The 14,630-nt window shown below is 41.5% G+C and overlaps 1 protein-coding gene across 1 annotated transcript in view; it reads left to right on the top strand.

The window, feature by feature from the left end:
* Positions 1-14,630, top strand: part of LOC126088812 (choline O-acetyltransferase) — a 125,219-nt gene that overhangs the window by 70,778 nt on the left and 39,811 nt on the right. Inside the window, exon 6 of the mRNA XM_049906868.1 lies at positions 835-957. Coding sequence (XP_049762825.1) covers positions 835-957 — 123 coding nt within the window. The remainder of the gene's footprint in view (positions 1-834; positions 958-14,630) is intronic.

The raw sequence follows: 14,630 nt of genomic DNA, 5'->3' as shown, positions 1-14,630 counted from the left end.
GAACGACATTTCTACTCAGTATGCACAAAATCACAATTATCTGCATTCTTAAAAAATAGGTATATCGTAAGTCTATACCTTTTCAAGATTTGCAACCATTGTTTAGTTCTGTTTTTTTTCCTTAAAATGCCGTGGATGATGAATTACCAGCCTGCCCCGTTTCCCCTGCCCGTGAAAGAAGGTTGACACAACAAAATAAAGGCGGTGCAAGCAAGAATTTCTTATCGAAGGTGTTCACCATCAACTGATTTTCGGGGCTCCTCTATATTGGTGATGAAACACATGATTTCTAACTGGAGTCATTTTTGCCCTTTCTTGTACGTCTACGCATCCATCAGCAACACTTCTTGCAAACTGTATCGTTCACTGCTCGTTTTTGGTATTTATGTATGCCTGCATGACTGCTGTGCACAACAATGAGATTATCGAAGATTCTATAACGATAATTGTTAAAATATTTATCACTGTGTACAATGGCTAAAGTCCTTAACTGAAATCTGATTTACTCCATCTAATTTTCACTCACATAGAAACATATGATACATAAAATTCGCTATTCAGTCGAGGTCACAGAAACACATAATCCCTGAAACTAGCTTTAAAGTTGTGTTACTAAATCCACTGTTATAATACAAGTAAAAAAAGTACAATACCGAAAATAATCTGAGAGAGTTCTATGCTAGCTGACCACTGACTAAAAAAATACAGTCACCCATCCTGAAAACATATTAGCATCTCCTACATAGCAACTAATATGCTAAATCATACATTACACAAAACCTTAAAACACTTTGTAGCTGGAAAAGTAATTTAATTGTGTAATTTTATTTTCAGCTTGATGGAGGACTTAGACTTCTACGTCTATCGCTATGCAGGCTACGGGAAAGAATTCATTAAGTCGAGCAAAGTCAGCCCTGATGCCTATATTCAGCTAGCGTTGCAACTAGCGTACTTCAAGTAAGAATACTTTATATAACTTCAAGTTATTGACTATAATATTAATTTTAAAACTTGGTGAAATATTCTATCAATGTTAAACCATAAACTTCTTCCTTTATTTCTTATTCTGTAATCATCTTAAAAATACATCCTTCCAGCTTCCATACACCTAACACAAAGACAGTTCCATTTTTAAACTTTTTATTTTGAATTACTAAGAACATAATGAATGCATCATACAGGATGTATTGTCTGATGTCATAGTGAGTAAACTTCAGTTTGCTTTCGACGTGCTGGTGGAGCTCCCTAACACATGATGCTATGTTTAAACAGCAGAGGAAGCGTAACAATAAAGCGAATGCTGGTTCTCTGTCATTTATAAAGAAGAAACTGTAGAATTTCTGTGCTGCATCTGCTAGTTATGTTAGGACCACGCCACGTCTCGTGCGGCGAACTGGAGCTATCGATGAAGAATAACAATATCTTATGTACCCCTGGCAGTTCATTGATGTTTCACGCCTGCATTCCTCTCTGTGTAAGAACCAAGAAGTCGCCTGCAGACGTATGCTGAATCTGTCACCCAGTTGGTACCCGGACGGCAGCCACTGCACATTCTCCGACAATATACCAGATACGTCGTAGCTTGTGTTGTCAGCTGCTACGATTACTATTATATTCGAGGCAAACACACATAAGTGTATTGGTTTCCGGACCCAATATTTTCCAGGATAACATTTGCGACGGACATCGTCTGTTGCTTGACATTGGCTAGCAGTTTAATATTTTTTGTGGAATCTAAAATTTAAAAACCTCTCTCACACCGGCCTGATTTAGCTTCACTGATCAGGATAGTAAAAACATGCGTACGTTAAGGGAATTTTCATTCACAAAGCAGGCCTATCACATTCACACAGTTCAGTACTGTTCTATCCTGATTAAATTGAGCTTAACTTAATTTCCATAAGGCAGTGAAGCAATTTCGAAGTCTCGGTGCGACGAAAATTGTCAGTCGATCTCCTGGAAACATTTGTAATAATTATTAACTTTCGGTGATTACATGGGGAAGACCGGAGATCTGCTGGTAAGACCGTGTTAGCCTATTTATTTGAAGTAACTGGATATCTTGAGCATACAAAACGGCAGGTTCGTCCAGTGTAAATCAGACGTTCCCCACTGATCCCGTGCAACACAGCGTAGTAAGCAGACACTGTCAATAATAATCAATTAAATAATACGCGAACACACTTACGTTAGTTTAGTTTATGTATTAAATTCCTTCTCATACAGAATCTCACAAGATGGCGACTAGCTCAACAATACATACATCTACATCCTCCTTCTTTCACGGCTAATCGGCAAGAATCCCTTCATTCCTTTCATAAGAGAAAACATAGATAGCAGAGAAGCTATTCCATGGAGTAAATGGGCTTGAAACTACTTTGCATTGATAATCGGTAAGATAAGAAGAGATATTTCGAGGTATGTACTGAGTTATATAATTTATAAAATTTCTGAAAATATCGCGGAGAGACCGCTGCAAGAGACATTACAGCAAGAACATGTGTTAATCGGTAAAATGATGATGGTTCGTGATTTTAACGCAGACTGGACATTCATCATTGATGATGGTTTTTATCAATTGAGGAAGACTGAGAGCTTTGCCTACCAATGCCACCCATTAGTCTGCGTCATTCCGTAACAAATAACTATACCATTTGCCATAGTATATATATCTACCAGAAAATACAACTTAAAAGTTGCGAAACCGGTTGTGTGAGTCTCTAACCAACTTAAATAAACACAGCTACAGCGGACTATTGGACTATTCAGTTCATTTTCATAGCTCTAACACCTATATGCAAACAGCTGTTACGCTGTATGACTTTTGAATCAATTACGTATATATTATTCTGTCTTATTCCATTCGAGTATTGTCTGAGGTCCGAATGACTTCCCATACTCCTCTGTTCACACTCAAATCTCTCTTGGATGGCTCTCATGGTTATAACATGTCACTTTTAATGAAGGTTAAACCTCTAATGACACATAAAACTACTGATATATGTTCGTAGATGCGCACGCACTGACAATATTTGAATCTGCTACTTAGCTGGTTCTATGTTGCTCCCGTTGTCTTCTGCGGGGTATGATGGGTATCTCAAGTTTTTCGTGTACAAAGAAATGTGGAAACTTTGCAGAATCGTAATAGTTCAGGCGATGACTTTACCCACTAATTATTAAAAATTCATTCATTTTTAGCTTAACAACTGGTTCACAATAATCGCTCAACTTCCATTCAACTTCCACAGTAGTATGATTCCCATCCGCTCATATGAGTTACGAAATTCTAACTACACTCTACGACTGCACAGTTATGTCTGACTCTTCACCATCTCTTCCTGCCCAGAGAGACGGATTATAGAGATTACAACTGAAGGCAAAGAATTTAATTATTTAGGTTTCTGGAAATGAAAGTTTTTACCGTATATTAACTATACACATATTTTTTACTTAAATAATAAAAAGTAGTGAAAATATGTTGGAAAATAATTTTATAAAATTTATGTAGTTATGTTTCTTGTTAACTGGATTCAAAATAACCCAATTCGTATAGAAAGAAAATTCCCGTTCCAATTTATATTGTTCACAAATAAATCGATTTACATAATATTATTGTTTTTTATAAATTAAATCATAGACACCCACCGGTATCAAAGGTTACCTTATACGCTTTGGGGCTGACTACATCACACAGTCCCTGCGAATGGCAGAAATACGAATGTGGCAGCAGAATGATCGTCTAGTCTTCTTCTAATTCAAGTTCTCTAAATTTCGCCAACTTTTACGAAAATTGCGTCGTCTCTCCTGCAAGGATTCCCACTTAATTCTCCGAAGATCTGTATTACATTTTCATATGTGCTATGCGATTCTAGCAGCACGTCTCGAAATTCATTTGATGTCTGTTGTCAAGACTACTTGATAAAGAGTACAAATACTGGAAAAAGATTTAGAATTGGCCACACTACCTTCTAGTGTACTATTTCCCTTGCAGATGCATTACATTTTCCCAGAATCCTTCCAGTGAATTTAATTTTTCCATTCGCCTTCTCTAATATCGATTTTACATGATTGTCCCATTTCATATCACTTCTTATTATTACAGTTAAATGTTTACATGTGCTCAAAATGTTCACCACTAATCTTGTTATCCGATTCTATCAGGTTCTTTCTTTTTGTTAAAGGCGTTATCTTCGATCTATCCACCGTCAAACAGAACTGCCATTCATTTCACCAAGAGAAAACTTTGTCCAAATCCGACGTGTATCACTGCCATTCTCCAGTCTCATGCTACACTGAATCATTTCTCCTCATACATTCCATTCGGATATGCAAGTCTTTATGATTGTATTCCTTGCGGTGTTGAGTGCGGTTACGGGTTTATCTATCTGGCACAAAATAACCGAGACTACTTGCATTGCTCGCGAACTACGTCGCCTACCAAAAAAGTGAATCACCCTGAAGACAGGATCGAATGTCAAAGTAACTTTGTACGCGTTCATGCCATCGGTTTGTAGGTAAGTTCAATTTACCAAGCCTGCTAGGCTATACAGGGAGGTCAGAAACAGTCTGAAAAGGTTGTAAGTGTGTTGCAGCATAGGGTGTGCTGCGAAGCAGTTGTGAATACAAAAAATTCGATCTGTTGTGCCGTTTACTAGTTAATTAGCTTTGAAGTTAGCCAGTCTGGGCGATGTGCGCGCAAATCCAAGCAGCCCACCAGATACAGTTAGTATCAGTTGCTCTCATCCGTACTACCGTCCTCCACGTCCAATTTTTGAACCGCCGTCTTGTTCAGTGTTATGAAACCAAACGAAGGACACGTTTGGCGACACCGTCTCTGCCGCCTGAATTTGTGCACGCGACGACCTGACTGGCTAACTTCAATGCTAGTTAACTCGGAATTGGCGCAACATATCGAAGTTTTTTCTTAACAGTTGTTTCTCATCACAACCAATGTTGCAACACTCTTACAAGCTTTTCAGGCTGATCACCTTGTATAAGTGCTGTGGACAGTGTTAGGTATTGAACGATCATTGTGGAGGACACGGCGAAGCTGCACGCTACTGTGAGACATTTTTATAGGTATATGAAAGTGTAAAAGCTGGTTCTCCATTTGGCTAGCTGGTCAGTCGTGTAGTATCCAGATCTGTGTGGTTTTCGGATGTGACATGACCCCATGGTAGAATGCATGGGAAGGTATTAGCAAAAAAAAATGGTTCAAATGGCTCTGTGCACTATGGGACTTATTTTCTGAGGTCATCAGTCCCCTAGAACTTAGGACTACTTAAACCTAACTAACCTAAGGACATCACACACATCCATGCTCGAGGCAGGATCCGAACCTGCGACCGTAGCGGTCGCGTGGCTCTAGACTGTAGCACCTAGAACCGCTCGGCTACTCCGGCCGGCTGAAAGTATTAGCAGAGATACTCGTCTTCAAGATACTGGTCAAAGAAAGGATCGGTGTATTGTGCGCCAAGGACATCGTAAACCCTTCAAATCTGTGCTGCCATCCAATAACGTGTAATGGACCTCATGCAACATTGTCATCCTGCTCCAATGGTCGGAGACTACTGGCAGCCGAACTAGAGAATTACCATCCTATGCATATGTTGCAGTTAAAACCACAAGACCAACGGCTGCGTTTGGAGTGGTCCGACGACCAGGAAGCATGGACTGTTGGTGAATGGTATTGTGTTGAGCTGAGTGACGAATTGTGATTCTGCGCTACCTCGGAAGACCATCGTTGGCGAGTATGGGGTCAGATCTCAACCCTCCAGCGTTTCAGAGAGGCGGAGAGGTTTTACTACTGGCATTACGAAGCCTGGAGCCATCTGGTTCGACTTCAAGTTATGGCTGGTGGTGATTGAGGGAACTGTGACAGTACAACGGTACATCAAGGAACCTGCGTCCTAGCGTGTTACCACTCATGCCAGCAGTAGAAGACGATGCCCGTCCATAAAAATTAAATGTATCTATGAATTAGCTGCGTAAAGTTAAGGGTACTGCAGTGGCTAGTAACATTCCCAGATCTGTTTCCAATAGAATATGTGAGGGACCAGCTGGGACATGAATTCCGTCCCGGTTCCGGTTTCCAGGATACCGAAGACCAGTGACACCAGTAGCGCGCCAGGTTGCCTCGGGAGACGATACGACGGCTTTATGACACCATTCCCGACCGCATCAGTGCGACCATCAAGGCCAGTGGGGGATGCAACGTCATTCTCATAAATGAGGTCATAATGCCAAATTCGTTACAAATTTGACTCCATTTTGCAATCACTGAAATAACATCACGTACCCTCACAACTTGCGAAGTTTCATTTCATGTCTTCCTTCCCTCGGGGTGCTTTGCTTTTTTTTGTCAGACGGCGTGTTTGTCGCAGCGTATTAGTGCACGACTGTTTTTAGACCTTGAGCTGTGTCGTTACGTTGTGATAATTTTGAGCAGTTGGAAGAATGGAGTCAGACGTGTGTGAACTAAATAGATTCTGCTCCGATAGCGACCACTACTTATAATCACCATTACCGTCACCACAATCAAAAATTTTATGACCAACAAATGGTTCAAATGGCTCTAAGCACTATGGGACTTAACTTCTGAATTCGGGAGGACGACGGTTCAATCCCGTCTCCGGCCATCCTGATTTAGGTTTTCCGTGATTTCCCTAAATCGTTTCAGGCAAATGCCGGGATGGTTCCTTTGAAAGGGCACGGCCGATTTCCTTCCCAATCCTTCCCTAACCCGAGCTTGCGCTCCGTCTCTAATGACCTCGTTGTCGACGGGACGTTCAACACTAACCACCACCACCACCACTTAACTTCTGAGGTCATCAGTCCCCTAGAACTTAGAACTACTTAAACTTAACTAAGAACATCACACACATCCATGCTCGAGGCAGGATTCGAATCTGCGACCGTAGCGGTCGCGCGGTCCCAGACTGTAGCGCCTAGAGCCGATCGGCAACCCCGGCCGGCATTTGATGACCACTTCTATTTAAAGGACTAATACAGAATTCTCCATGCCTTATAGTCTTCAAGCAGAACAACCAAGTTGCACTTAAATTTTTTCTAACGCTATGCACCCAATTGCTTGTTTCGTCGTCTGAATCTATCCCCATCTCTCGGAACCTAGCACAGAAACTACATTTATAGTTGATTCGCCTGGCCATATGACAACCCCTTTGCTATTACAGTCGTAATTGCGTCCTGGTAAGAGAATTGTGTTGTCAGTATAGAAACAGTAACAGCTAAATGAGTGGGCCAGGAGAGACAAGCTACTTCAGACGTGTGTTAATCATTGGATGTTACCTGAGTAACAAACCCATCAGGGATATTTAAATCCTTCTAAAACTGCCCAAGTCAGTTTTTGGTGACGTGATTCTGAAGTGTGTTACAGGACAGTTTTCTCAGAACTGCTCCATAAAACAACCAACTCAACTCAAATTACAAGTGACGCATGAAAGTGTGCAAATAACAGTAACAAACACCGACGACTGTGAATTTAATAAATACTTCTTTATTTCATTCTATATCGTGGTGAAAACTGTGTGTAATTTTTCTGTGAGCTGAGTCCGCTGGCTAAGAGTGAGAACGCGATGACCATGGGGATATAACAGCAAGCGGGTCATAAAACTGTTTTTCGCTAAAAGGCAGAGTCCCTGGCGGGTGTTCACCGAGCGACGGGCGCTTTTTGAGATGGTGCTCTGTGCCACAGTAGTGGCCACAGGAGGGGGCAGCAGGTCGATCTTCGAAAGTCGTAAACTCGCACTGTGAGAAGCGCTGAAAGGAATGGTTTCTAAAAAGACATGGATCTGCGACGGGATGGAAAAACATGAGACATTCAGAGGGAGAGGAAGCTGCTGAACTCAAAAAATGAAGTTAGCGTTCATTGATTGTAAGTTTTGTAAGGGAGTCCAGGACGAACTCATCAAAATTATTTTTGTAGCAACGGGAGGTGGCAACAAAACGACTATTCAAGCTGATGTATAGAATGTATGAGTCTGGCGATATACCATCTGACTTTCGGTAAAACATCAAGCACACAGTTCCGAAGACTGCAAGAACTGACAATTGCGAGAACTATCGCACAATCCACATAACAGCTCATACATCCAAATTACTGACAAGAATAATATACAGAAAAATGGAGAAGAAAATTGAGGATGTGACAGATGACGATCGGTTTGGCTTTAGGAAACGTAAAGGGACAGAGAGACTGTTCTGACATTACCCTTGAGAATGGAAGCAAGACTAAAGAAAAATCAAGACACGTTAACAGGATTTGTCGATCTGGAGAAAGCGGTCCACAATGCCAAATGGTGCAAGATGTTTGAAATTCTGAGGAAAATAGGGATAAACTGTTCGGAGAGACGGGTAATATATACATGCACAATAGTCAGGAGGGAATAATAAGAGTGGAAGGCCAAGAATGATGTGCTCGCATTAAAAGGGTGAAAGAGAGGGGTGCAGTCTTTCAGCCTTTCACTACTACTGTTCAATCTATACATAGAAGAAGCAATGACAGAAATAAAAGAAAGAAGTGGAATTAAAATTCAGTGGGACGGGATATTAATGACAAGATTCGCTGACGAGATTCCTATCCTCAGTGACAGTGAAAAAGAATTGCAGGATCTGTTGAATGAAATGAGCATTCTAATGAGTTCAGAATATGGATTGAGAGTAAATCGAAGAAAGAGTAAAGCAATGAGAAGTAGCAGATATGAGTACAGCGAGAAACTTAACATCAGGACTGACGGGCACAAAGTAGATGAAGTTAAGGAATTTCGTTACCTAGGCAGCAAAATTACCCCTTGACGGACGGAGCAAGGAGGACGTAAAAAGCAGACTATGACTGGCAAAAAGGCATTCCTGGCCAAGAGAAGTCTACTAGTATCAAACATAGGATTTAATTTGAGGAAGACATTCCTGAGAATGTACGTTTCGGCAGAGTAGTGTGTGGTAGTGTAACAAGGACTGCGGAGAGGGGCCGCTGTGTGGAATCGGATGAGAAAGGAATATATGGAAAATACTGACAAGAAGAAGGGACACGACGGAAGGACATCTTTTAAGAGACCAGGGAATAACTTCCATGGTACTAGAGGGAGCTGTAGGAAGTGAAAACTGTACAGAAAGACCGTGGAATACATGTAGCAAATAATTGCTGAGGTAAGCTGCAAGGGGTACTCTGAGATGAAGAGATTGGCACAGAGAGGAACTCGTGGCGGGCCGCATCAAACTAGTCAGAAGACTGCTGACAAATGGAAAAAAGAAAAGACGAGAATGAGAACTCGGTAACGTTACGTGCAATATGTCACTGGCTAGTCACAGCAGATTGTTTATAAGGAGGAAGATTGCTAATATTTTTGTAAATTTTTCATTGGACGCAACTCAGAAACTCTACAGAGATTAGCTAACAAGAATCTGGTCGTGGTAGAATCAACATGATTTTGAGAAGAAGAGCATACAGACGTCAGATGCTAGAGCTCTGCGTCTTACAGCTGCAGAGATGAAACAATTTTCATTCGTTTGCACTTCCAGCAGCTCGTTTTGAGAACCTGTCTCAGAGCCAGTCACAGGTGCCAGAGGTGAACTTGTAACTTTGAGCCACCACTGCATCCATTCTCAGCATGTGATTTTTAGGATGATGGTAAGCATATGCAGCATTTGTGCACGACTTGATGAGATGGACGCAAAGTCATTTACTTCGGGTTAAAGTTTTGGTTTTCTCAATTAATTCGTGCACTCAGCTACTGAACTAAACATGCATTTCCGCAAGGGAACTAGCGGTCATATTTACTTTTCTGGATCTTTCCGTTAATCTGTTAGCTAGTTCTGCACTGAATTGCGATTTACCTGCACACAACTAATTGTACGTCATATTATCATTTCCTTTTCTATCCAACTCATTTGTATCAAGGTATTATCGTGCACATTTAATAATGCTTTTCAGCGACTGAGCACTGAATAATTATTGCATTACCTATTCTATGTTTGAAATCAAGATAATTTTTTTAGTAATAAAAAGGACTTTATTGTGACCTTTTGGTTCATTCCATAGCTAGATGAAACCCGTATTTCAAGTATGACTGGCCCTGATTCGTTGCACACCCTTTGTTTAATTATTCTCGTGATCTTATGGGGAGCTATCTGTTCTTAATAGAATTTCAGGGGTAGATTTAAAGCCCAACGGTAGTCTCACAAGTGGAAACGTGAGGGAACCATCACAGTTAAATCAAGACCGGGTAGCCCCATGTACTAACGGACAGGGACCGTTGACCATCGTAGAGGGAGTTTGTAAAAATTGCGTGATATCAGCGGAAGGAATCACTCCTGAATCGCAAAGTGCTACGAACAGTCCAGCTAGCTGGACTGTGAGTAGGAGCTAAAAAAAAAAAAAGGGGGTAAAATGGTCGAGCAGCTGTTCATAAGCCACACATTTGTGTAGTCATTGCTGAGCGAAGTTTGAGGTGGTGTAGAGTGTGACGCCACTGGACACTGGCTGACTGGAAACGAGTGATTTGGAATAATTAATAACACAGTATCCTGTGACAATCCGCTGGAAGGGTCTTGGGTTTGGTGAATCCCTGGAGGTCTTGGGTTTGGTGAATCCCTGGAGAACGTTACCTGCCATCAAGCGTAGTGCCAACAGAGAAGTTCGAAGTAGGTCGTGTTTGCTTATGGGGGTGATTTTCGTGGTTACCGTCTGGCCCCCTTGTTGTGCGTAAAAAACGCTAAATGTAAAAGGATACGAACACATTTTACAGCACAGTGTCTGTTTAAAGTAGAGGAACAGCAGGGAGACCGATGACTGCATGACAGTGCACCCTGTCATAAAGCAGCGTCTGTGAGGCGACGGTTTGAAGACAATAACATTCCTGCCCTGAGTCCCAACCTTCCCTGGTTTCGGCTTGGATGAGGAATAAAGGAGTTCCGTTCCTTCACAAACATTGACATACCTCACTGAAAGTTTCCTCGACAGAGTTCAAGCTGTCATAATGGCGAAGGGTGGACACAGCACAGATTAATGTCCACTAATAGGTGTCCAGGTACGTTTCATCGGATACTGTATTATATTTACCATAAATAAGTATCTAATTATTTCCTTCATAGTCTCAATGATCGATGTTCCGAATAATATTGTTTAGCTCAGTATAGTCTGCCATGTCCCTGTTCTCATTTATTCGAAACTACACCTTTCTCTTTAATAAGCGCCTTGTACTATTTCGTTTTCCTTTCTTTTTTCTTTCTTCGTATTTAAACACTAATTGAATGTACTTGATAAGTACATAAATTCCAGTGTTAGTCCGTTTTTCTTTGTATCAGACCAAATACACATTTCACAATGGTTAAGAAGACTATTTCTGCAGTAAAACACTGCTGATCGATTTTGAGGAAACATGTCACACAACACGTTGAAAAATCATGCTGCGTAGATACACCACGATGAACTATCCCTAAGTAACGTGAACAGTGTCTGTACTTTTGTTCCACGGTAGTAATATTTCAGCACCATTATCCACAATACTTTGAGTCACTTATTTACTTGAATCATTTCCTGAATTCCATGAGTGCGGTACACGTACATATCTGCCTGTCCATATCATTTCGCACAGTGTTGACTTAGTACAAAAGTTTTCTCTGAAAAATATTAAAAATCTGAATTTCTTCTATTTACAGTTTGTATGACATAGATTAAACATAACAGCGGAATTTTGGCAAATGGCTGTGTGCTGAGTGGTTTGGTTAGTTGTCGGTGATGATATTTCCATTATCGTGTTTCTATGAGTTTGCGTCGGCTGGCCTGAAAAAGCAGCGTCTGTAAAGAAACTTGTTTTAAACTTGCGAAAATCGCTACAGAAACGCTTCAAATGTTGAAGCAAGCTTTTGCAAACAACACTTTAGAACTGACAGACTTACGACTGCTAAAGGCGTTTCTAAAAAGATCTAACGTCCATTGGTGATAACTAACTTGCTGTCGGGTGACAAAATGTCATCACATCAGAGAATAGTTGCTGGTGAATCGTCCAGGTTGTATGATAATTGCCCACGAAACATTTTTGTCCCAGACGTTTCCTCCAGAGTAGCTCTGGACATCTTCGTAGGTGTTACTGATTCGACTGAGTCTTGTCGACTTACGGGTCGGACGTCGGAGAGTGACATAAATACTGTGAAAACGGGGCATGATAGAAGTCTACATGTGATTGGCAGAGATAATCCTTGTCAGGGATAAAAATTAACTGTAGAACGTCATCTGTCGAAGATGCAACGTACTTATTGATTCTGTAGTACTGTATCACTAAGTTTCACGGCTGCTTTCCTTTTAAAATTGTCTCCTTGTTTATATATTTCGATGGCTTCCCAATGTAGCACTGCATAATTCTTCATCATTGTAGATAAAAGAATTAGCGTCCCACAACATATACCCACCAAAATAGAACATCTCAAACATGTTTAAGAAAAAGTAGAAAATATCATTATACGAACAAATAACAGTAGGCTGAAGGACAAGGATAAATCTCAGTTTTTCTCCCTTTTATTAAAAAAGTAACTGATCAGATTGATAAGATTTCATAAAAACATAAAAGATATTTGTAGATCAGCAATGAAAATATATCAATCTCTAAGATCTGTAAAGGTAAGCCGCCCGCTGTGGCCGAGAAGTTCTAGGCGCTTCAGTCTGGAACCGGGCAACCGCTACGGTCACAGGTTCGAATCCTGCCTCGGGCATGGATGTGGGTGATGTCCTTAGGTTAGTTAGGTTTAAGTAGTTCAAAGTTCTAGGGGACTGATGATCTCAGATGTTAAGTCCCATAGTGCTCAGAACCATTTGAACCATTTATTCCGAAACCAGGATTTCACGTGCAGTGATGAACTATCAACCATCACAACATAGACAAGCTATGGAAATTATAAACAAGCGGACAATTTTAAAAGAAAAGAAGAAGGCACGAAATTTAGTGAGGCCTAGGACAGTAGCTCCACAAAATCAACAGAAGTTTTATCTTTGACACACGACAGTTCTTTAGTTAAGTTTTATCTCTGACAGGGACTATCTCAGCAGACCACATGTGAATTTCTACTGCGCCCTGTTTCACATTATTTGCGTCGCTCTCCTACATCCGATCTGCCAGTCGACAAGATACAAGGATACTAAATAGAAGGCTGAGGACGTAAGAACTACGGCGAAGTTTGTACAACGACTACTTCAGGACGGACAGTAGCAACGTCTTGTGGAAGTGTAAGCGAACTTAAACAACTGCTTCAAGACGATACTAAATTTCTTCCTAGGTCACCGCTGGTGACGAAAGTTATGTTAATGGATATGCCCCTGAACGAAGTAGGAATCGTCAATATATACAGGGTGTTACAAAAAGGTACGGCCAAACTTTCAGGAAACATTCCTCACACACAAATAAAGAAAAGATGTTATGTGGACATGTGTCCGGAAACGCTTAATTTCCATGTTAGAGCGCCTTTTAGTTTCGTCAGTATGTACTGTACGTCCTCGATTCACCGCCAGTTGGCCCAATTGAAGGAAGGTAATGTTGACTTCGGTGCTTGTGTTGACATGCGACTCATTGCTGTACAGTACTAGCGTCAAGCACATCCGTACATCAACAGGTTAGTGTTCATCACGAACGTGGTATTGCAGTCAGTGCAATGTTTACAAATGCGGAGTTGGCAGATGCCCATTTAATGTGTGGATTAGCACGGGGCAATAGCCGTGGCGCGGTACGTTTGTATCGAGACAGATTTCCAGAACGAAGGTGTGCCGACAGGAAGACGTTCGAAGCAATTGATCGGTGTCTTAGGGTGCACGGAACATTCCAGCCTATGAGTCGCGACTGGGGACGACGAGGACACCTACAATGGACGAGGCAATTCTTCGTGCAGTTGACGATAACCCTAATGTCAGCGTCAGAGAAGTTGCTGCTGTACAAGGTAACGTTGACCACGTCACTGTATGGAGAGTGCTACGGGAGAACCAGTTGTTTCTGTACCACATACAGCGTGTGCAGGCACTATCAGCAGCTGATTGGCCTCCACGGGTACACTTCTGCGAATGGTTCATCCAACAATGTGTCAATCCTCATTTCAGTGCAGATGTTCTCTTTACGGATGAGGCTTCATTCCAACGTGATCAAATTGTAAATTTTCACAATCATCATGTGTGGGCTGACGAGAATCTGCACGAAATTGTGCAATCACGTCATCAACACAGATTTTCTGTGAACGTTTGGGCAGGCATTGTTGGTGATGTCTTGATTGGGCCCCATGTTTTTCCACCTACGCTCAATGGAGCACGTTATCATGATTTCATACGGGATACTCTACCTGTGCTGCCAGAACATGTGCCTTTACAGGTACGACATAACATGTGGTTCATGCATGATGGAGCCCCTGCACATTTCAGTCGAAGTGTTCGTACGCTTCTCAACAACAGATTCGGTGACCGATGGATTGGTAGAGGCGGACCAATTCCATGGCCTCCACGCTCTCCTGACCTCGACCCTCTTGACTTTCATTTATGGGGGCATTTGAAAGCTCTTGTCTACGCAACCCTGGTACCAAATGTAGAGACTGTTCGTGCTCTTATTGTGGACGGCTGTGATACAATACGCCATTCTCCA

Source organism: Schistocerca cancellata, chromosome 1, assembly GCF_023864275.1.
Source record: "Schistocerca cancellata isolate TAMUIC-IGC-003103 chromosome 1, iqSchCanc2.1, whole genome shotgun sequence".
Lineage (NCBI taxonomy): Eukaryota > Metazoa > Arthropoda > Insecta > Orthoptera > Acrididae > Schistocerca > Schistocerca cancellata.
Note: the sequence above shows the minus strand (reverse complement) of the source record. Positions and strands in the feature narration are given on the sequence as shown.